This window comes from Nuphar pumila, chromosome 3 (assembly GCF_984573655.1).
Source record: "Nuphar pumila chromosome 3, dmNupPumi1.hap1.1, whole genome shotgun sequence".
Taxonomy (NCBI): Eukaryota; Viridiplantae; Streptophyta; class Magnoliopsida; order Nymphaeales; family Nymphaeaceae; genus Nuphar; species Nuphar pumila.
This window is the reverse complement of record NC_143251.1, coordinates 141324767-141345566: the sequence shown is the minus strand read 5'-3', so window position 1 is coordinate 141345566 and position 20800 is coordinate 141324767. Positions and strand designations below refer to the sequence as shown.

The window sequence follows — 20800 nt, the reverse complement described above, 5'->3', positions numbered from 1 at the left end:
GATGACTTGAGCAGGATCATATAACCATGTTAGGACCCACTGGTCGATCAGACTCTATCCGACCTTACCACTTCTACTCAAGGGCCTACTCTTGCCACTTTAACAACTTGAACAAATTCTTAAGGTGCACAAAAAGCAAAACCAATTAACAACTTATCAAAGAGACAAGCAATGAGCTCACAGAATAAAGGAAAAATTGGACGATTGCTACTAGACAATAAATTTAAGATGAACTAATGCTAAATAAGGAAATCACAGTCGGTTAAAGTGGGGATGCATAGATACATTCAGCAAAACAATAAGAAGCCATTTCATCGATGATGTCAGGAAAAATGCCCATCTTAAATCAAACAATAAGAAGCCATTTCATCGATGGATTGGATTTTAGCTGAAATTCATTCAAGTCCAGCCATTTCATTCAACTAACATAATGTTAGCATCCATGATCCAGGCCTTCCCGAGGTTCACGTTAGCATCCATTATAAGGTTCATCAATGGGTTTGATCTTCTGTCTCTTTCGGAGGTTTAGTAATTTTACAGGGACTATACCTGAAGAAAGAAAAAATGCACCTTATCATTCCTTTGAAGAGAAGAAAGTATCATAAAGACTGCAGAAGATGAAAATCAGAAAATACCGATTCTGCAAATAACACAAGAAAAACCAAATTTCACCATGACCACAATGACTTCAGAAAATCCATCTCCCGCACCAAACAGAGAAACCAACAAAACAAAATAAAAAATTTCCAAAGACCCAGAAACTCACACGTAGATCCATCATCAAAAAAAAAAAAAAATCAAACCACATGTACATCCATCCCCTCAGTTTGTGAGCCACGAGCAGGGTTTGGTTCCCTGCTCTAACCGCCCCTGCAGAAAATCAAATCCCCAACCCCCCACACCCCTAAAAAAAAACAGGCGAGGCTGAGGCTGGGTGCAACACCATCAGCCGGTAGTAGCCAAACCCTGGCTCGAGCCTGAGGTTGGTTCAAGCAAGGGTTCCCCTTAGGCTGCGAGCCATGAGCAGGGTTTGGTTCCCTGCTCTAACTGCCCCTGCAGAAAATCACCCCCCCCCCCGCCCCCCAAAGGAAAAAACCCAGGCAAGGCTGTGTACCACCATCGGCCGGTAGAAACCCTGCTCATGGCTCGAGCCTGAGGCTGGCTCAAGCAAGGGTTCACAGGCCTCACCTGGAGAGAGAGAGAGAGAGACTGGTGGACAGCGGGAGTGGGAGGAGATGTGGATGTGGTGCTCGACGTCTCAGGGGAGGCACCTCCGACGGTGCTCGACGAGAGTGACAAATAGGACGGGATCAAGGCGACGGAGTGGTGCTCGACAGAGCAGGAGAGGGTGGTTGTCTCCAGTGGTGCTTTTCGTCTGCTCAAGCTCGGGAAGGAGAGGGAAGGCGAGAAGGAGAATGAGAGAGAGAGAGAGAGAGAGGAGCAGCGAAAATGGGCAAAATTTCCTAACGACCGATATCTTTAGTAGGGCTATTGCTAGCAGTTGGGTCTTAATAAGATTCAACGGCTAGCAATCTTGCACTCTCATTGCGCTGCTAAGAGTTGCACAGCTATGCATTTCTCATATATATATATATATATATATATATATATATATATATATATATATATATATATATATATATATATATATATGTCAAGAGGTTTGCAAAGGGTAAAAATGTCGGGAACCAGAATTTTGGACATGGGGAGAATTTTGGCAAATTGTGAGGCATTTCCAAAAACATGGCATTTTACAATGACAGTATGGTCATTTTCTGTTCTTTTTTTCCATTTGTCAATGATAAAACTTATTTAACAGTAAATAAATTCACTAACCATTAGGCAACCTTTTTTGCACGTCCATGAGAAGCAGGGGCATCATCTTTCTTTGAATTGGAACTTTCAGGTTTCCGTGCCCAATCAGGTGCTCTGTCAGGTTCATAACGGTAATCATAGAACAACTCCTCGCCAACATCAATATGTTCCTTTGCAAAGATACCAACTCTATGATCTCCAGCAACCATCATCACCTGCACAAGCAAACATGAACTCAAAGCGGCAAGAAGATGCATGTGAACCATCAGAAATCAGCACACCTTTGCATAGCAATTTGGATTTGATGAATGATTGGCAAACTTTAGCTTGTCACCTTTACGATATGCATCAAGGACAAACTGCAGAAAAAACTCTGTTATGAGATCATGAGTTCATGCATGGGGAAATAAATATAGATGGATCTACATGGTAAGACAGAAAAAAGACAAGCCAAAAAGGAAGCAAATAATTTTAAGAGTTCAAAAAATAAAACTCCCAAAAAGATGCTGAAAGACCTTAAAAGGTGGTGCAAAACATGAAAGAAACTAGGAAGTAGCAAGACCCTACTAAAGAGAAGGCAACTCCCACATCCACCCACCCAAGAATCTAGAAAATTAAGTATAAACACTGAAAAGGGAAACTTAGAGAAAATGGATTAATTTGAACCATATTAATCTTACACATATGTGCGTGTGACAGAGGAATGGAAAGTCTAATATGGTCATGAACCACAGTAGCATATGGGTTGCACACTTTTTTTCTTGACTAGCCCTAGCCAATTAGTTGTAAGTGAAAAGAAGTCGTTATTGGGTCCTGGACCCAACTTGTGTATGTACAGGACTCGACCCGATCCATGTACTGAACCGGGTCAAGATCCAGTTATTATGTAATGTAATTTAAGATATTGCTAGAGGGTATTTTCGTACCCTAAAATTATGTACTCAATATATTATTAATACATTGATAGACGCAGACTGAGGCTCTGACGTCTTTTCTTCCTGCAGCCCCTTCTTCCGTTATTTTGTTCCTTCTTTTCCTACACAGCTGAAAAGAAGATGCCTAATGAGTGGAGGAAGAGTACTTTGGTGCCTTTATATAAGAATAAGGGTGATATACAAGATTGCACAAACTATCGTGGTATAAAACTCATGAGTCATACTATGAAACTTTGGGAGAGGGTGATTGAGTCTAGGTTGAGGAAGGTTGTCATGATATCGGAGAATCAATTTGGTTTTATGCCTGGAAGATCAACTATGGAAGCTATACATCTTCTTAGACAACTTATTGAAAGATATAGAGAGAGGAACAAAGATTTGCATATGGTTTTTATTGATTTAGAGAAGGCATACGATAGAGTACCTAGGGACGTTCTCTGGTGGACAATGATGAAGAAAGGTGTTTCTCTCAAGTACATTAGTATAATTAAAGATATGTTTGAAGGAGTAGTAACCAATGTCCGCACTTGTGGAGGGGTGACAACCAATTTCCCGATAACGGTTGGGTTACATCAAGGATCTGCTTTAAGCCCTTTCCTATTTGCAATAGTGATGGATGAGCTTACGAGATCAATTCAAGAAAATGTACCGTGGTGTATGTTGTTTGCTGATGATATTGTTTTGATTGATGAGTCTAGAGCTGGGGTTAATGCTAAGTTAGAATTATGGAGACAGACATTGGAAGCTAGAGGTTTTAAGTTGAGTAAGAGTAAGACTGAATATATGGAATGTCGGTTTAGTAAGTAACGAAGTAGTGATGGGAGTGTAGTGAAGCTTGGTGAGCAAGATATACCGGTGAATGATTATTTCAAATATTTGGGATCCATCATTCAAAAGTATGGAGAAATTGATGGAGATGTAAATCATAGGATAAAGGTTGGGTGGATGAAATGGAAAAGTGCTACTGGAGTGCTGTGCGATCGTAGAATGCCATTGCGGTTGAAGGGAAAGTTTTATAGGACGACTATTAGACCCGCTTTACTATATGGTACGGAATGTTGGGCTGCCAAGAGACATCATATTCAAAAAATGAGTGTAGCTGAGATGCGGATGCTTAGATGGATGTGTGGAAATACAATAAAAGATAAGATTCGGAACGAAGAGATACGTAAGAAGGTAGGTGTTGCACCCATTGAAAATAAGATGCGAGAGAATCGTTTACGGTGGTTTGGACATATTCGGCGAAGGCCTAATGATGCTCCAGTTAGAAGGTTGGAGAAATGGGAAAATATATTAGTTAAAAGAGGTCGGGGTAGGCCTAGGAAGACTTGGATGGAGATGATAGGAAAGGATATGAATGCTTTGAACCTCACCGAGGACATGGCGTTGGATAGAAATGATTGGAGGAAAAGGATTCATGTGGAAGACCCAAAATGAATTTCTTTTTTGGTTCATATCGCTGACCCCAATTGTTTTGGGATGAAGGCGTAGTTGTTGTTGTTGTTGTTGTTTGTTTTCCTACACAGCTGAACGTGAAGACTTCTTTTCTAATATGGTATCAGAGCAGCGTGACTTCTGGGTGTGAAGAGCTGTCTCGGCTTCACTCTATCAACGTGAAAAGTCGATTTTCTCTCCTCGTCGACAGGTTATTCTCGTTTCTCTTTTTCTGTCAAGTTATTCTTCATCTTCTCTATCTTCCATCGCAGATCTGAATCATATTCAGTCTGCTGTTACCTAGTGGATTCTGTTTCCAACTATCTTCCTTCCCTTTTTTTTGCAAAATCCAAAGTCGAGTCCTATCCTCTCATGCGATTTGCCTAATCACGTGAACCTGGCCCTTCTTCCCTTGTTTTACTTTCTAACTCTTCACGTGATTTGCTTAGGCATGTGAATCTGATTCCCTTTCTCCTGTATCTCGCAAAAGCCGAGCTTCCCTTTCTATTCCTTTTATTCCTTATACCTGCTGGTTATCTGTCCTTTCTCGTTTCTTCTGTCCACACGAGTTCTTCATTATTTGCCTCACATAACTGAATATTATTTCAGATCTACTGTGTGTCTTACACAGTTCTGAAATAGTATATACGATCATCTATTTATTTTTCTATCTGAATATTATCTCATTCTCTGTCAAACTTTTATTCTCTGTCATAACTTTCTTTCATATCTCTGTGCCGATTTCTGTCATAATTTACTTTCCTCTCAAATGGATTCCCCTCTTCCGCAGTCAGGTCTCTCCTCTAACTTTCTCGGTCAACTAGTCTCTGAAAAACTGAATAATTTCAACTTCTTAACCTGGAAAAGACAGATTGTTCCGTTCATAAGGAGTCAGGACCTCTCTGGTCATCTGGATAGATCGGTCCCACCTCCTCCAGAGTTCATTTCGCAGGAAAAGACGGACAATAAAGGGGCGCAATCTATTGTTCTTCTCAAGAATCTAGAATATGTTACTTGGTTGAAAAGGGATCAATCGTTAGTGGCATACATCACTTCAACTCTCTCACAAGAGGTTCTTGTAGCCATTCCTGATGATTGTTTGGCCAAAGAGCTGTGGGACAAGCTAGTTCAGACATATTCGCAGATCTCTGAGGCGAGAATCATGTTTCTCAAGCGAGAATTTCAAATGTTGAAGAAAGATTCCATGTCTATTATGGAATACCTGAACAAAATGAAAGGCATCACGGATCAACTGGCTATTGTGGGGTGCCTCGTCAGTGAAAAGGATAAGGTACAACAAACTTTGAGTGGGTTGGGGCCAGATTATCATGTTATGACGACGACTTATTATGTTTACTAGAACTTCCAAAATTTGAAGACCTTCGTGCCAAACTATTGCAATATGAAATGACTCTGAACGGATCTTCTGAAGACATTCATGGACATTCAAGAACCCAAGATGTGCTGGCCACTGGAATGACTTATGGTAGAGGTAGAGGAAATTTCTTTCGAGGAAAGGGAGGCCAAGGGAGAAATACTTTTGGAGGTCATGGTATACTTCCAACGCCCAATATACAAGGACAAAGGCCCATTCCCACATGTTTTTTATGTAATAAGAAAGGGCATATTAAAGCAAATTGTTGGTTCAACCCTCAAAACAAGGGAAAAGTTCCACAAGCAGAGGCTAGGAGGGATGGAGAAGTAAAAGAGTTGTTGTTGGCAGCCTTGGCAGACTTGAATATGAAGCAAAATGATAAAGGCACTTGGTACGTCGACTCCGGAGCAGCGACTCATGTCACGGGTGATGCGGGTAAACTCTTGAATCTCTCTCCTTATGTTGGTAAGAATAGCATAGTCACGGGAGACGGTTCTCATCAATCTATCTCACACATTGGAAATGCCATTATACCCATGTCTAAGTCCTCTCTTAATCTTCCAAATGTTATTCATGCTCCTAATATTCAGAAGAACAATCTTTCTGTTTCAAAACTTGTTGATGATGTTAATGCTTCAATTGAATTTACTCCCTCTTCTGTTTATGTTAAGGATCTTCGCACGAGGAAGACATTCGCTGAGGGAAAAAGATGGGGCAACACGTACATCTTTCAAGAAGATCCTTCCTCTGTTCATTCTGATTATTCATCCTTGAAGCCTCACCAACATCAATTTCTCGCTCCTGAGTTTGTGTTTGCCATTTCTGAATGTAATAAGCCAAGACTTTGGCATAGTCGTCTGGGTCATTGTAGTCGTCGTTTTATTGAAAAACTTGTCTCGAATAATCTCATTCCTAAGTCCAGTCTGAGTTCAGAAGTCATTGATATAAAGTGTTCTAGTTGTCATCTATGACACATGGGTGCGGGGATTCAGCACTTCCAAAAAACCCGGGTGCGAGGGTGCGGCAGGGGCAAAAATGTAATATATATAAGGGGGTCGGGGGGTTCCCCCGATGCGGGTTTTTTCAAATTTCATTTTATATACAGCTACACGCACCCATCTCGTCAGGAGAACAGTGAATACTAATAGCCAGCAATGCTACCACCATCATTATCATTTATTATGGAGAGAGGAAATCCTTTACGAAAAAGAAGGATTAGGAGCAGCAGCTGCTGTCAGCAGCTGTCTATCATTTATTATGGAGAGAGAAAATCCTTTACGAAAAAAAGGATTAGGATAAGCAATTGTCAGCATACTAAAAAGAAGGATTAGGAGCAGCAGCTGCTGTCAGCAGATTTTTTTTTAAAAAAAAATTTGCAACCCATTTCATAGGGCAAATTTTAAAAAAAAAAAATCCAAAAAAATGGACTTAAATGATCCTGGGTGCGGTCAACACACCCAGGATCGGGTTGACCGCACCCGGTGCCGCACCCGCGTCGAGTCGCGTCGACGCGGGTGCGGCACCCTGCTAGCCGAATCCCTGTGACATAGGTTATCATTTATGTAAGAGTCGTGTTTTGCCATTCAATTCCATTAATAAGAGAGCTTCAAGGCCCTTTGAGGTCATATGTTCTGATGTCTGGGGTCCTGCCCCAATTGCTTCTCTTTCTGACAGTAAATATTATCTCATTTTCGTTGATAGTTATTCACGTTATACTTGGATATTTTTCATGAAGCACAAATCAGAAGTTTTTGGATTGTTTCAGAAATTTCATTCCTTTGTTCAAAACCATTTCTCTACCAACATTCTCAATTTCCAATGTGATGGAAAAGGTGAATTCGCCTCTAGTGACTTTGTTAGTTTTCTTTAACATAATGGGATAAAGAGAAGAGTGTCTTGCCCACATACACCTCAACAAAATGGGATTGCTGAGAGGAAGCATCGACATATTGTTGAGGGTGCAATGAGCATGATGCACGGGAGCAATCTTCCTGTAGCACTATGAATTGAAGCCTTTCATTCCACAGTTCATGTGATAAATCGACTGCCCATGACCATTTTAGAAAATAAGTCACCATATTTTTCTCTATTTGGCATACAACCCGATTATCATGAATTACGTGTGTTTGGGTCTATTTGCTATGTTCACATTGACAGCTCATTGAGACATAAGTTTCAAGACAAAGCCTTAAAATGCAGGTTTATGGGATATGCTGAAGACTACAAAGGGTATAGGTGTTATGATCCATTGAGTAAGCGCGTCAAAATATCGAGAAATGTAGTTTTTGATGAAATGAATTTTGATGATAAGCCGCCTAATTCAAGTCTTCATGTTGTTAACTCAAGTCCCAGTGTTGAGGTATACTACCCATGGTTAAATTCAAAACTCTTCTCCAGTGCTAAGGAAGATTGCCCAGCAGACTGCAGTCAAAAGGAGATATATGAAGAATCAGCAAATACAACTCAAACAGAAGAGATTGTCACACAAAACTTGGAGCCAACAAGGTATAAGGGTGTTGTATACACCCGGCGAGAGAAAGAGCCCTCATCCATTCCTTGTACAGATACAGATCCTTCTGATCCTGCTCCACAGATGATGGATATCAGAAGATCCTCACGGATTCGACATCCGCTTGACAGGTGGGTAAGCTATAAAAAAATTTCATTGGATTTTCAACTATTCTTGACGTCCATAAATAAAGAGGATGAGCCTCTCATGTTCTATCAAGCTGCAAGTTCTAGAAGATGGGTCGAAGCAATGAATGAAGAAATGGAAGCCTTACATGAATGTGGGACATGGGAGATTGTGCCTAGACCACTAAATAGAAATGTCGTTTGGTCAAAATGGGTATACAAGATAAAGTATAAACCAGATGAAAGCATCGAAAGGTATAAAGCTAGACTTGTAGCCAAGAGATTCACACAAGAACAAGGACAAGACTTCGATGAAACTTTCAGTCCTGTGGTTAAGATGGGAACCATTCGTATTGTGTTGAGTCTATCCATTGAACATGGATGGACATTGAGCCAATTAGATGTAAAAAATGCATTTTTACACGAGGATTTAAAAGAGGAAGTCTACATGGAACAACCCACTGGGTATGCAGAACGAGACGCCAAGCAGTATGTATGCAAACTAAAGAGGGCACTCTATGGATTGAAACAAGCTTCTCGTTCCTGGTTCAAGAGTTTTTCACTAGAGATACAAAGGCATGGCTTTTCTCGGTCCTTTCTGGATCACTCGTTATTCATTCACAATGAATGAGATGTCACTACTCTTCTATTGATATATGTTGATGATATCATCATCACAGGGAATTGCAAAAGTCACATTGAGGAGGTAAAGAAGTTATTAAATCAGAGATTCAAAATGAAAGATTTAGGAGAGCTGCGGTATTTTCTTGGGGTGGAAGTTGATAAAAGATGTGATACACTCACACTTACTCAACACAAATACACGTTGGACATTCTCAGCAGGGCAGACATGACAGATTGTAAGCCATTAGCAACTCCAAGTGCCATTCATCAGAAATTGAATTCTAAAGAAGGGGATATATATGGAGATCCCACTAAGTATCGTAGCATAGTTGGCATGCTACAATACCTGACTTTTACTAGACCTGATATAGTGTATTCGGTTAATCGGGTGTCTCAGTTTATGCATGAACCTCATACGTCGCATATGGAGGCAGTCAAACGAATACTTCGTCATCTGAAGGGTACAATTGGTGATGGGCTGGTATACAAGAAAAGTGAATTAGATCCAGGCGGCGGCCATGAGATCATTATTTATGCTGATGCTGATAGGGCGGGTGATCCAGATGAACGACGATTAGTATCTGGTTATTGCAGCTTCATTGGATCGAACATGGTATCTTGGAGCAATAGAAAACAGAAGGCGGTTGCTAGGTCAAGTACTGAGGCTGAATACAGGTCGATGGCAGCTGGCACTGCTGAAGCCACATGGATAAGGCATCTCTTAACGGAAATGGGAGAACCAATTGCTCGATCACTGCTACTGTGTGACAATCAAAGTGCCATCGATATGTCTTTCAATCCCATTCATCATAGTCGAACAAAGCATATTGAGATAGATCAACATTTTGTTAGGAAAAAGGTTGAAAAAAAGGAGATTTAGCCCATGTTTGTGCGAACTGAAAAACAAGTTGCTGATATTTTCACCAAAGGGCTGACAAAGGATAGATTTTGGTTTCTGAAAGGCAAGTTGTTCATGGTCCAGGACCATGCACAACTTGAGGGAGGCTGAAAAGAAGTCGTTATTGGGTCCTGGACCCAACTTGTGTATGTACAGGAGCCGACCCGATCCATGTACTGAACCGGGTCAAGATCCAGTTATTATGTAATGTAATTTAAGATATTGCTAGAGGGTATTTTCGTACCCTAAAATTATGTACTCAATATATTATTAATACATTGATAGACGCAGACTGAGGCTCTAGCGTCTTTTCTTCCTGCAGCCCCTTCTTCCGTTATTTCGTTCCTTCTTTTCCTACACAGCTGAACGTGAAGACTCCTTTTCTAATAGTAAGATCCATTTTTTGAGGAGAGCAAACAATGGCATGCATTTCATGAAGATTTGTGTGGCTTAAGGATAGCCCGAATGATGGCGCTGGAGTCGGTTTTAGCATATCAAATACTAAATAGATCATGCCAACCGTCATCCAAAGGTTAGTTCTGCCTTCTGGTGATTTAACATGGAAAACAAGAGTGAAGCAACATGCCGCATAACAAGGCATCATGGTTTAGTACACAACTGGTAGAGTTTGATCTATTTGATTGTTTCAGGGCCAAATCTATGTTTTACATCTCATTATCCACTGCATCACAGCCTCAGAACCGTAACCCCAGTATCAGTATTATACACTAACTACTACGCTAGAGATACTATCAAGTATGTATCTCTATCCTTTCTTTATTCTTCCTTTTGGTAGTAGTTTACTTTTCACATACGTCTTTGTCAAAGAAACCTTTAGATAGATATTCCACTACAAGTCTCATATATTTCTTGGTGATTCAATGGTTTCATAACTCAATGTAGGTAGCACAATCAGCAACATGTAGACTACTAATTAAGGCTAAAACCTAGCTGTCTTAACATCAGAAATACATTGGCTACGATGTGTAGGTGATAGTGAGTGTAATTCAATCAGCTAATGTTTGGAGGTTCATTGGTGACAAAAGTACATACAAATTGAGTATATGGCTGGTCTGATTTCATCTTTCTCCTAGACGAATATGCAGTTGCTAAACCATTTTACCCGGTCTCATTCTTCTTCACATCCAAACTTTTGCTGTCCAAACCATGGTCTTACACAATGCATGTAGGCTTCAAGAGGGAGCACCAAATTACCTATTATTGTCAATGGACTAAAAAATACCGAAATATGTTTTGCACAGTACTCTCATATTTGTGTCATCCCCATGAACAACATTTTAAAATATGCAGTGAAGATAATTCTACATCATCATTAAGCCTTATCCCAACTAACATGGGGCCGGCTTTACGAGTCCTATGTTTCCATTCCGATCTATCTAGAGCTAAAACTTCGGTCACTTTACAACCTTTCATGTCACTTATAATTGCTTCCTTCCAAGTCTTCAGAAGTCTTCTTATTTTCCTAGCTCTTTCTACTTGTACCATGTCAACCTTTCTCATAGGTGTTGTGAGAGGTCTTCATGCATTCACATATTTTATCTTTTATTGGTCTAACTCTCAAGCACATTCTAATATATTCATTTCTAATTTTATCTTTTCTTGTAAACCCAGACATCCATCTTAGCATACATGTCTCTGCAACGTGCACTCTATCTTCTTGTCGCTTTTTAGTCGCCCAACATTCAGCTCTATATAATAATGCTGGTCTTATAGCAGCCTTGTAAAAATGTCTTTTCAGTCATAGAGGTACTTTTCTATCACATAACACATCACTAGTCTATCCTCACTTAACCCGATCGGCATTGATCATATTAGTAATATCTTCTTCAAATCCCCCATTTTGTTGTAATATAGACCCTAAATACTGAAACTTATGGCATTGTTGAATAGGCATATCTTGTATTCTTATGTCATTTATGTCGAAATAGTGAAGATAATTCATGCATGTAAATTTAGGACAGCAGCAATGTTGACCAAGAGGCAGAAAGGTTAGCCTTAAGTGCACAATCAAGCTTCCTACTCAACATGGCTAGGATGACTAAGATGCTTAGGAGAAAGTACCTAAAATGCTCAGGTTAGGAGTTAGGACCCCATGACTCTGAACTGATGAATCATGGCCAGGGCCTCTTGATTATGTGGTCTAATGACTCCACCTTGTCTATAGTATCTAAGAAAATGAGGGAATTTGCTAGCATTACCTAGTTGCCATCCTAAAAGACCTGAATAAAAGAACACACTTGATGAGAAGCATTCCTACTTGACATAGGTGGTGATTCTAGCATTTAATTTGACAAATTCAACTCAATGTTCTTGCAAGCTCCTAATGCAATCATCATGAACCTGCTAGGCTTGGTTCATATATAGACCTGGGATGAGTGCAAATAGTTGCATGAATCGCCTTGTGTATGATGACTATTAGCCATATTGGGGAAAAGCAGTTTAATTTGACAAATATAACTGAATGTTCTTGCAAGCTCCTAATGCAATCATCAAGAACCTGCTAGGCTTGGTTCATGGATGGACCTGGGATGAGTGCAAATAGTTGCATGAATCGCCTTGTGTATGATGACTATTAGCCATATTGGGGAAAAGCAGTTTAATTTGACCTTTCCCTTCATGAAGCTTAGATTTTTTTCAGAGCCTTCGTGTTTCTAAGTTAATAATAAGAAATTTTGAAAAAGAATCACAATGAAGTTAGAAAAAAGGAGGGAGAAAAGTAAAACTCATGCACAGTCAATATAAAAGAAAATAGAAGAGACCTAAAAGATCTGAACGTTCACTTGCCTGATCATTTAAGTCAAAAAGGAAAGACGAATTTGCACGATCATATATCTTGCCACGTTTATCTGCCTCTTTGTGGGATATCAACTCTCCTGTGTACTCTCCGAGATAATCATTTTTATTAACAGGATTCTGAAACCATAATGATGACAGCAGTTTTAAAAGATAGGCAAGCAAATGTAAAAAATAAGGTCTTGACCTAGTTCTCTGACCTTGAGAAAGGCTCCCCACCCAGCAACATCTGACTTTCCCAATAGGATCTGTTTGATGTACAACAAACTAAAATTAAAATTTCTGAATCACCAAAAACTAAAATTTTTCAAGACAATGGAAAAATATCTGCATGTCTCACCCTCTGTTGTTGCTTGAGTAACAGATTCATATTTCCACATTGATAGTTGTCTCCTCGTGTTGGTCGGCTACTCAGCGTGCCATCTCCACAGCTGCAGGAGTTATAATTCAAGTTGTCCAAAACATACTTTTAGAGGAAAATGATAACAAAGCAGCTTTTTGTACGCATTCTACAGAATTTTTATGGATAATTTAAAAAAAATCCACATTTATCACCTATAGATTAACAATGCATACCTTTTTATATGACAGGACACAATTTCTGAATTCATAAACAAGTTTTGTTTCTTTGTGATTTTCAACCACTTCCCTGTGTTCACTTGTCATACAGAGATAACTGTGTGTGTGTGTGTTGGGGGGGGGGGAGATGTCATATTTGACAAAACATAGAGTCAAAAATGGAAAGTTACCTTTTCATTAGGTATCAGATTGGCAGAATGGGTGAATCGATTAGATTTATCTTTTAATCATTTTGTAAAATAAGAAAAATGGGAAAATAAAAAAATTATTTCATATATGAATACATGAGAAGTAAGAAAAATGCAAGTAATAAAAAATATATATCATAAACCAAGAATAAGAGAGACGGAGGGGTTGGGGCTTTGGGCCAGCCTTCCCCAACCTATGGTTAATGAGTGATATTAACATTGTCTGATGATCATATCAATGTTGTCAAAATCATGACCATATCATATGACAAGTTGCAATATAAGCACTTTTTAAGGTCAAAACCTACATGATATACCCCTAAAGCTAGTTCGAAGAGTGTATAGTAGTATAATACATATCATGGGATAAAAATACAGAGTCTATTTATATGATCTAAAGCTGTTAGAATCGCGGTTTTTTGGCAGTCTTTTGTTTTCTTTTTAACAAGTTTGGACACTTGGCCAAAACTTTTAGAGACCTACTTAGATACATCAGGTCATCACAACGAACATGTATATGATATCTTGGACAGGAGAAACCATTACCTGACCCAACAATTTCGGCAAACATCTGGATCACATTCACGCCCCGCTGCAAAACATGGGCACTGCCTGCTTCTACAATGACTTTTGGCACAATGGCAACCTCTAAACCTATTCTTACAGCTTTTTGAGCACCTGCAAGTGTCAACATCAGAAATAGGAGTCAATGACTTACTCGGTACTATTATCGAACTGATATCTAAGTGCACACCTTGAACAATGAGAAAATTGCAAACTCGGTTAATTTACATGCTTCTAATCCCTTTTTATTTGGTGAATGCTTTTTATCCCCCATCTTATATTGCATTTCCAAACATAAAACATTTCAGTGAAACTTTTAGCATACCCACAGAATTTCTCACAACAGGTTCCATTATGTAAGCATGGACACTGCTTCCCACATATTGGCTGACACCCACAAGGAGTATACTGCTTGCAAGACTGTTGTTTCCCATCTGCCATTCTTTTTCGAATTAATGGATGGCCAGTGGATTTCCAAGTGTACTTCAGCTTACGTGAGCGGCCCCTTCTACGCCAAAATCTTGTTTTAGAAGGAATCTCTTGCTCCTAGCACAAGAAAATTAAACTAGCAACTTACTATTACATTAAAAAACTACAAAAGAAAAGGGACATGAATAAGATTACATGTAGATAAAGATAAACATATACTACAACATGAAATTTGAAAAGGAAAAAAATTGTTACTTTTCCCAATCCCAAGAAAGATCAAGAAAAGAAAAGAAAAGAAAAGAAGATATTGGACAGAATTTTCAGAGAGGAAGAATGATGAACACATCATTTATGATAAAATAATCAAATTAAAAAACAAAATTGATTGAGATTGGAAACACATTCCACGGCACTAAATGACATGTATTATTTGCATTATTTCTTAATTCTATTATTAACATATTTTGTACAGATTGAAAACTTCGATTCTTGTGATAAAAAATAAAAGCTTAAACTTGTCATTATTTGTATTTTGTATTTTTCTCACACCATGCTCAAGTCATTAACCAAAATTTTGAAAAAAACCATGCCCCTAAAAATAGAACAGTCTTGTCCTCACCATCCAGTCATTCTTTCCTCTAAAGTGTCCTTTCATGAAAGGTAAATATTATGCTAAAATGGCAAACCCTAAACCAAGAAAGGTCAAAGGTATATTACTCTTTCTCCTTATTGTCATCCAAACTCCAAAGTCAATTGACTCATTTGCTCTGTGAACTAAATCAAATCGAAACTTCAAATTTCTTTATTTTTTAATAAAATGAAGTTGTTTTTCATCTTCTTAACACCCAAAAGTTGTTCTTCAAAATCCTCCAATACCTAAGTTTTGAAGTTACCTCCTTCATCATTAATCTTACATTAAAGCCTTAGATAAATTAAATGTCATATGTTCAATTCTTTCCAAGATTTTACCTTCTCACTTTTTTTAATATCCTGGCTTCAAAATGAAATTGATTAGTGCCAAAATAGCACGCTTACATGTTTATCTGAGAGAGAGAGAGAGAGAGGTGAATAGGCATAAGGTTGCCTAACCATGTAATCAGCATCAACCTTCTCAACATCTTCCAAGCAAGAAACAGGCAACATAGCAGATGTTAGATGCACAGCACTTCCCTTATCAAACATGTACTTTGACACCTCTAAGCAAGTCTTCAACCCAGAAAGCAAGTTTCTTGCTATAAGGCAGCTGCAAAAGTGTAAGAGTCACATCATCTAGAAAGTGAGCACACCTGTTAAAACTTAGCATATCATCTTTTCAACTATTGTAAGAAAGGAACTTGGAGCATTTATAGTGCAAAAATTAGTTTCCTCCTAATTAACTTACAGAAACTAAAAAGAAATCATTTCAAGGAAAAAAAAAACTTTGACAAAATACCAAGAGCCAAGTGGCATAAATATGTTTTCCTATATCTAGATGAATAATGCACCATGGATAAAACGTAGTTCAGTCATGGATTTATATCAACATTGAATCAAGAGAGCTTGAACATATTACACTTACCGGATATAAGAAAAGCATTCACATAACTGACCATGGTTGTAAAGCATAATTCAATGAAAAATATGCTCTTGTCAAATAACTGGAGTCAGACTTATCTGAGTATAGTAATTTCTCATACTTCATTTTTTAACTTATTGTCTTTACATTTCACTTGTTCATAGCTTGTTAATTTTACGCTCATTCTGTTAAAATGTATATATATATATATTATAATTTTAAACTGTTTTTCTTTCCTTTGTAATAGGTAATACCCTTTTGGGGGTATTGTGGTAATTTTGTACATGTAATAGGCTCTGCTCATTAGAGGCAGAATGGTAATTCTGTACATGTAATAGGTTCTGCCCTTTAGGGGCAGAACTGACCTTTTTTTATTTTATTTTTATTTTGTCCTTTACACTTTTGTAAAGGACAGTTTTGTCTTTTAATCAATATAGCTGCTGGGAATCTCCAACAACTATATTCAGTTTTGTCTTTTAGTGAATATAGTTGTTGGAAATCTCCAACTGCATTATTTCTAGTTGTTGGAGCCTTTCCCAACATCTATATGGGTCCTCTTGGCCCTCTTGTTTGTGTATAGATAGGGACCTCTTGTCTCATTAGAAGTAATGCTTACCTAAGCATTCTATCTCAATAAAGATTATTAATTTTTTTTTATATTTTTTGTATTCTTTTGTGTATGCTCTTTGGTGTCTCTTATGATCTCATGAATTTGCCATTGATTGGTTTGTGTATTGTCCCTTTGTGTTTGTGCACATTTAGGCTCTTTGTAGCCATTGTATGCATTTAGGTGCTTTTGTATTGCCTTTGGCATTTGTATTGTCCCTTGTAGGACTTGTTCTTGTGCTTATGCACATTATGGTTTGCTTTCCACCTGATTTCATTACATGGTATTAGAGACAAAAAAAATTCTTGGTATTTTGCCTATTTGGGTCTTGGGCTATGTCACGTAGGTGCAGGTGCGGATGCGGATGCGGATGCGGCACTTTAAAAAAACTTGGGTGCGGGGGTGCGGGGAGTGTGTGTGTGTATATATATATATATATATAATTTTTAACAGTTTTAAGTTAACACTACATGTATTTGTGTGCATTTATGTATTTATATACAATATAGATAAAAATGGACTTGATTAGGATTAACTGAATCTATTTTTGGATAGAAATAGACCTCAGTGTGGTTGACTTCACCTAACACAAAGGAATATGTGTCCAAGTGTCGCACCCACCTGGATGCGGGTGCGACACGGTTGCGGTGCCCTATTAGAAGAGTCCGTGTGACATAGGTCTTGGGACTTTTTGGTTCAAGTTCGTGCTTCGTGAAAATCATTTCTCTTGTTATGACTTGTTGTATGTTGGATTTTTTAAATCTCTCAGTGTATTTCCTAATCTTTTTCATTGCCCATTTATCCTTGTATGAAAAATGGTTATTTCTTAAAAAATTTACATGTATTTTTTGTACATTCTCTCCTTAATAAAATTATTATTTTTATATGTCCTCTTGGTCCTTAGTGGCTTTTGTGCTCGAACCCATATTTGGGTTGTGTGAATGACTCTTTTGCCTCTTGTACATGAACCTTATTGGGTTATCATGCATTAAATATTATTTAATTGCATGTTGCATATATATGGCTTTGATATCATGTAATGAAATATCAAAAAATACAAAACAATGCCACTAAGGGATTTACAAGATTATGATCACAAAAGTGCATAGGCACAAACCAATGCCATTAAGGGCTTACAAGATCGCAATCACAATGTGTACAAGCACAAGTCCGCTATAGCACAAAACAATAGCCAACAAGGGGCAACAACACAAGCACTAAGTGCATATAAAACATTAAGAAACTAAATAAAAACTATTTATCATTTCATTCTCTTCCCCACAAAGAACAACCATGACTCTTTAATTTTCAAGCCACCATTTAGCCGCCAGCACCACCATTGTCATCAGCATTGGCCCTATTTACATAATGTCTGGTGCCATCCAGCCACCACCTATCTGGCAAAGAGGTTGTCAGCAAGCACTCTTAAAACCAAACTAGCAAATTTGAGTATGGGTTTTGAGGGTGGGGTTAATTGTTAAGCTGGTTTACACCTATGTCACAAGGACATGAGTATGTACGTGTCCGTGACTCATAAACGTGACACTGGTTCAGCAAAATTTTAAAAAGTATGATACGGCGACATGAATGAGTATATATATATATATATAACTGTGTAGTATTAACATAAACTAATTTTCATTTGTACTTAAAACGTTCTTTTGTATTTTGTTTTATAAAAGTATTTTATATTAAATATTAATATAATAATTAGCATAATTTATAATGTATTTTATATTGCTAATTATGAGGGTATTTTTGTAAAATTCAATAAATGAGATGAGAGTGCTTTGTCATCTTGAATAACATGTGATGGACCTCTCTCTATCAACTAATGGTGACATGATGGGTGAAAAGATGACTGATAACATGTAATGAGTGATGAAAAGATGGAGATGACATCTCTCTCTCTCTCATACCAACTAGTTTGAATTTAAATGGTCACATATAGTCAAAATATATGACACAAGTCATAGGCATGTCCTAACGCATATAGTGTCATACCGTATCACATGTTTTCACGTGTCACTGTGACATAGATTTACACTTTTAACCAAAGAGGATGACAATGCCACTGAGACTTAGTTGACCATACTAGACTAGATTTAACCTGATTAATGCCAACATGAAATGGGGTCTAATAGAGCAGACAGGCCATACATGCATTTACGTGGATACATGCATGCACACACAATGTACACAAACAAAATACTCCAACAAAACATATTGGCAGTTTCTTTTCCTAGATTATATGCTTTAATTTACTAATTTAGTCAATCAACAATACATTGTTCCCCCCATTTTCCTAACATAAAATTGCACGATGACATCAACTTTCAATTCACATTGAAAGGTAGAAAAACCAAATGAGTTCTAACACATGCATTCAGAAAGCTCAAAAATGAAATTACCTGTTTTTACCAAATATCTCCAGTCCTTTCAAGTAAAGCTCCTTTTCAATAAGTTTCCATCCATGGCTGCATTGTTCCACTTCATATGGTCTTTTGGTCAAACTGCATACTTGCTTAGCTACACAGTTCTCAGATAAAGATGTAATAGAAGCAACTGCTTCTAGATCATTACCATCCTTACTATCTGAAGCAAGTTTCAGAGAGTCATCATATCCAGCAGAGGTATCCCTGGTTTTCTCTTGTGATGTTTGATCTGCATTAAAGCCTTTTAATTGTGTGTCACATGAATCTTTCCAAGGTGACAAATTTATCATTGAAAGACATTTGCTTGTTGTCATACCATCAGAAACAACAATTCGCTTCTGTCTTTTACTAATGGAGTCATCCTCAGCAGCCAGGTCACATTTTCTTAAAGATTTTTTCCCTTGCTTTACCAGCTTCACTTCTTCTATGTTTTCACCCAAGTGTCATGTTAAAATCCATCAATCAGTATGAGATATTCTAAAAGCAATCATGCATCCCAGAATATCAGGATGACAGAGAAAAGGGAGTTCCCATACCTGTGGAGTCCTCAACAGACACTGACAGACTTAAGCCGCCATTAGTTTGAGACGAAAGAGAGGTATCATCATTGCTTCCCACATTCGTGTGTTTTTTCCCATTCAAAGAAGAGTCACACCCACCAACAGATGTGTCTTGAGCATTTTCCTTTCCCTAAGAAGCAGCACTAAACCATAAATTGGAAGCATGATGTAACACTGTACGAGAAATAAACTGAGTTAAATCAATCAATCAATGAAATGTAAGCCATGTATTAAAAAGAACAGAGAGAAAAAGGGAAATGCAACCCTCAACTGCAAGGCACTAAAAGTACAAGATGCTTGGAGAAAGATACCCGATGAGAAATACCCCATAACCCAAAGCATCCGTGGAAAATGCCTTTAAGCCAAGAAATCTCGAACTTGGCCAAAGCAAACAAATAGGAAAAAACATTGAAAAATGATTAGCATTAATGCCAGACCTGTCAAGAATCTCACAAGCCGTCTGAGACAAAAAAATAACCTCTATGAGAGTAAGCAACCTCAATACCCAAAAAACATGTCAAATACACTAAGTCTAACATTTCAAACCTTTCTTTTAGAGTGAATTTGATATTTTTTATTCCCTTAATATCACTGCATGTTATTAGCATATCATCAACATATAACAACAAAATTACAATTCTTGCATCAGACTTTTTGACAAAGAGAGCAGTGTCATTATAATAAGAATTAAATCCAGTTTCAACCATTACTTTATTAAATCGATTGTACCAAGCTTTTGGAGCTTGCTTTAAGCCGTACAAGGCCTTTCTAAGACGAAGAACTTTACCCTTTGGTATATCCATGCCAGGGGGGCCTCCATGTAAACTTCTTCGTTTAGGTCCCCATTCAAAAAGGCATTTTTAACATTCATTTGATATATATTCCACTTTTTAATAGATGCAGTAATGATCAAACATCTTACAGTGACCATTCTTGCTACAGGAGCAAAAGTTTCTTCATAATCAATATCATATTCCTGTATATAACCTTTAGTTACTAGCCGGACCTTATATCTTTTAAGAGTTCTATCACTCTTGGTCTTAACTTTAAAGACCCATCTACATCCTAGTGTCTTTTTTCCTTCAGGAAGATTTTGAAATTCCCAAGTCTTGGCTATGTTAAGGGCATAAAGTTCATTATCCATTGCAGTTCTCCATTCTAATCTTTATTTAGCTTCTTCGAAGTTTCTGGGTTCTTCGTATGAGTGAATGGCACTAAGGCAAGCCCTATGTTTTGCGGAAAATGATTCATAGGATATAAATCTGAGGTCTTTTAGTTCTTCGTAAGTTGCTATATTGAGATGGCTCACTAAAATCACTATATCTTTCTATCGCACTTCTAAACGTATTTTTAT

At 37.9% G+C, this 20800-nt stretch overlaps 1 protein-coding gene across 1 annotated transcript in view; it reads right to left on the bottom strand.

The window, feature by feature from the left end:
- Window positions 1–204: 204 nt before the first annotated feature.
- Window positions 205–20800, bottom strand: part of SWN (SET domain-containing protein) — a 36465-nt gene continuing 15869 nt past the window's right edge. The window contains exons 9-20 of the mRNA XM_090000341.1: window positions 19423–19576; window positions 19203–19310; window positions 18863–19115; window positions 15379–15532; window positions 14186–14406; window positions 13843–13974; window positions 12870–12960; window positions 12730–12777; window positions 12521–12649; window positions 2097–2174; window positions 1837–2030; window positions 205–549 (exon numbers count right to left, since the gene is read on the bottom strand). Coding sequence (XP_089856467.1) covers window positions 1839–2030; window positions 2097–2174; window positions 12521–12649; window positions 12730–12777; window positions 12870–12960; window positions 13843–13974; window positions 14186–14406; window positions 15379–15532; window positions 18863–19115; window positions 19203–19310; window positions 19423–19576 — 1560 coding nt within the window. The 3' untranslated portion in view covers window positions 205–549; window positions 1837–1838. The remainder of the gene's footprint in view (window positions 550–1836; window positions 2031–2096; window positions 2175–12520; window positions 12650–12729; window positions 12778–12869; window positions 12961–13842; window positions 13975–14185; window positions 14407–15378; window positions 15533–18862; window positions 19116–19202; window positions 19311–19422; window positions 19577–20800) is intronic.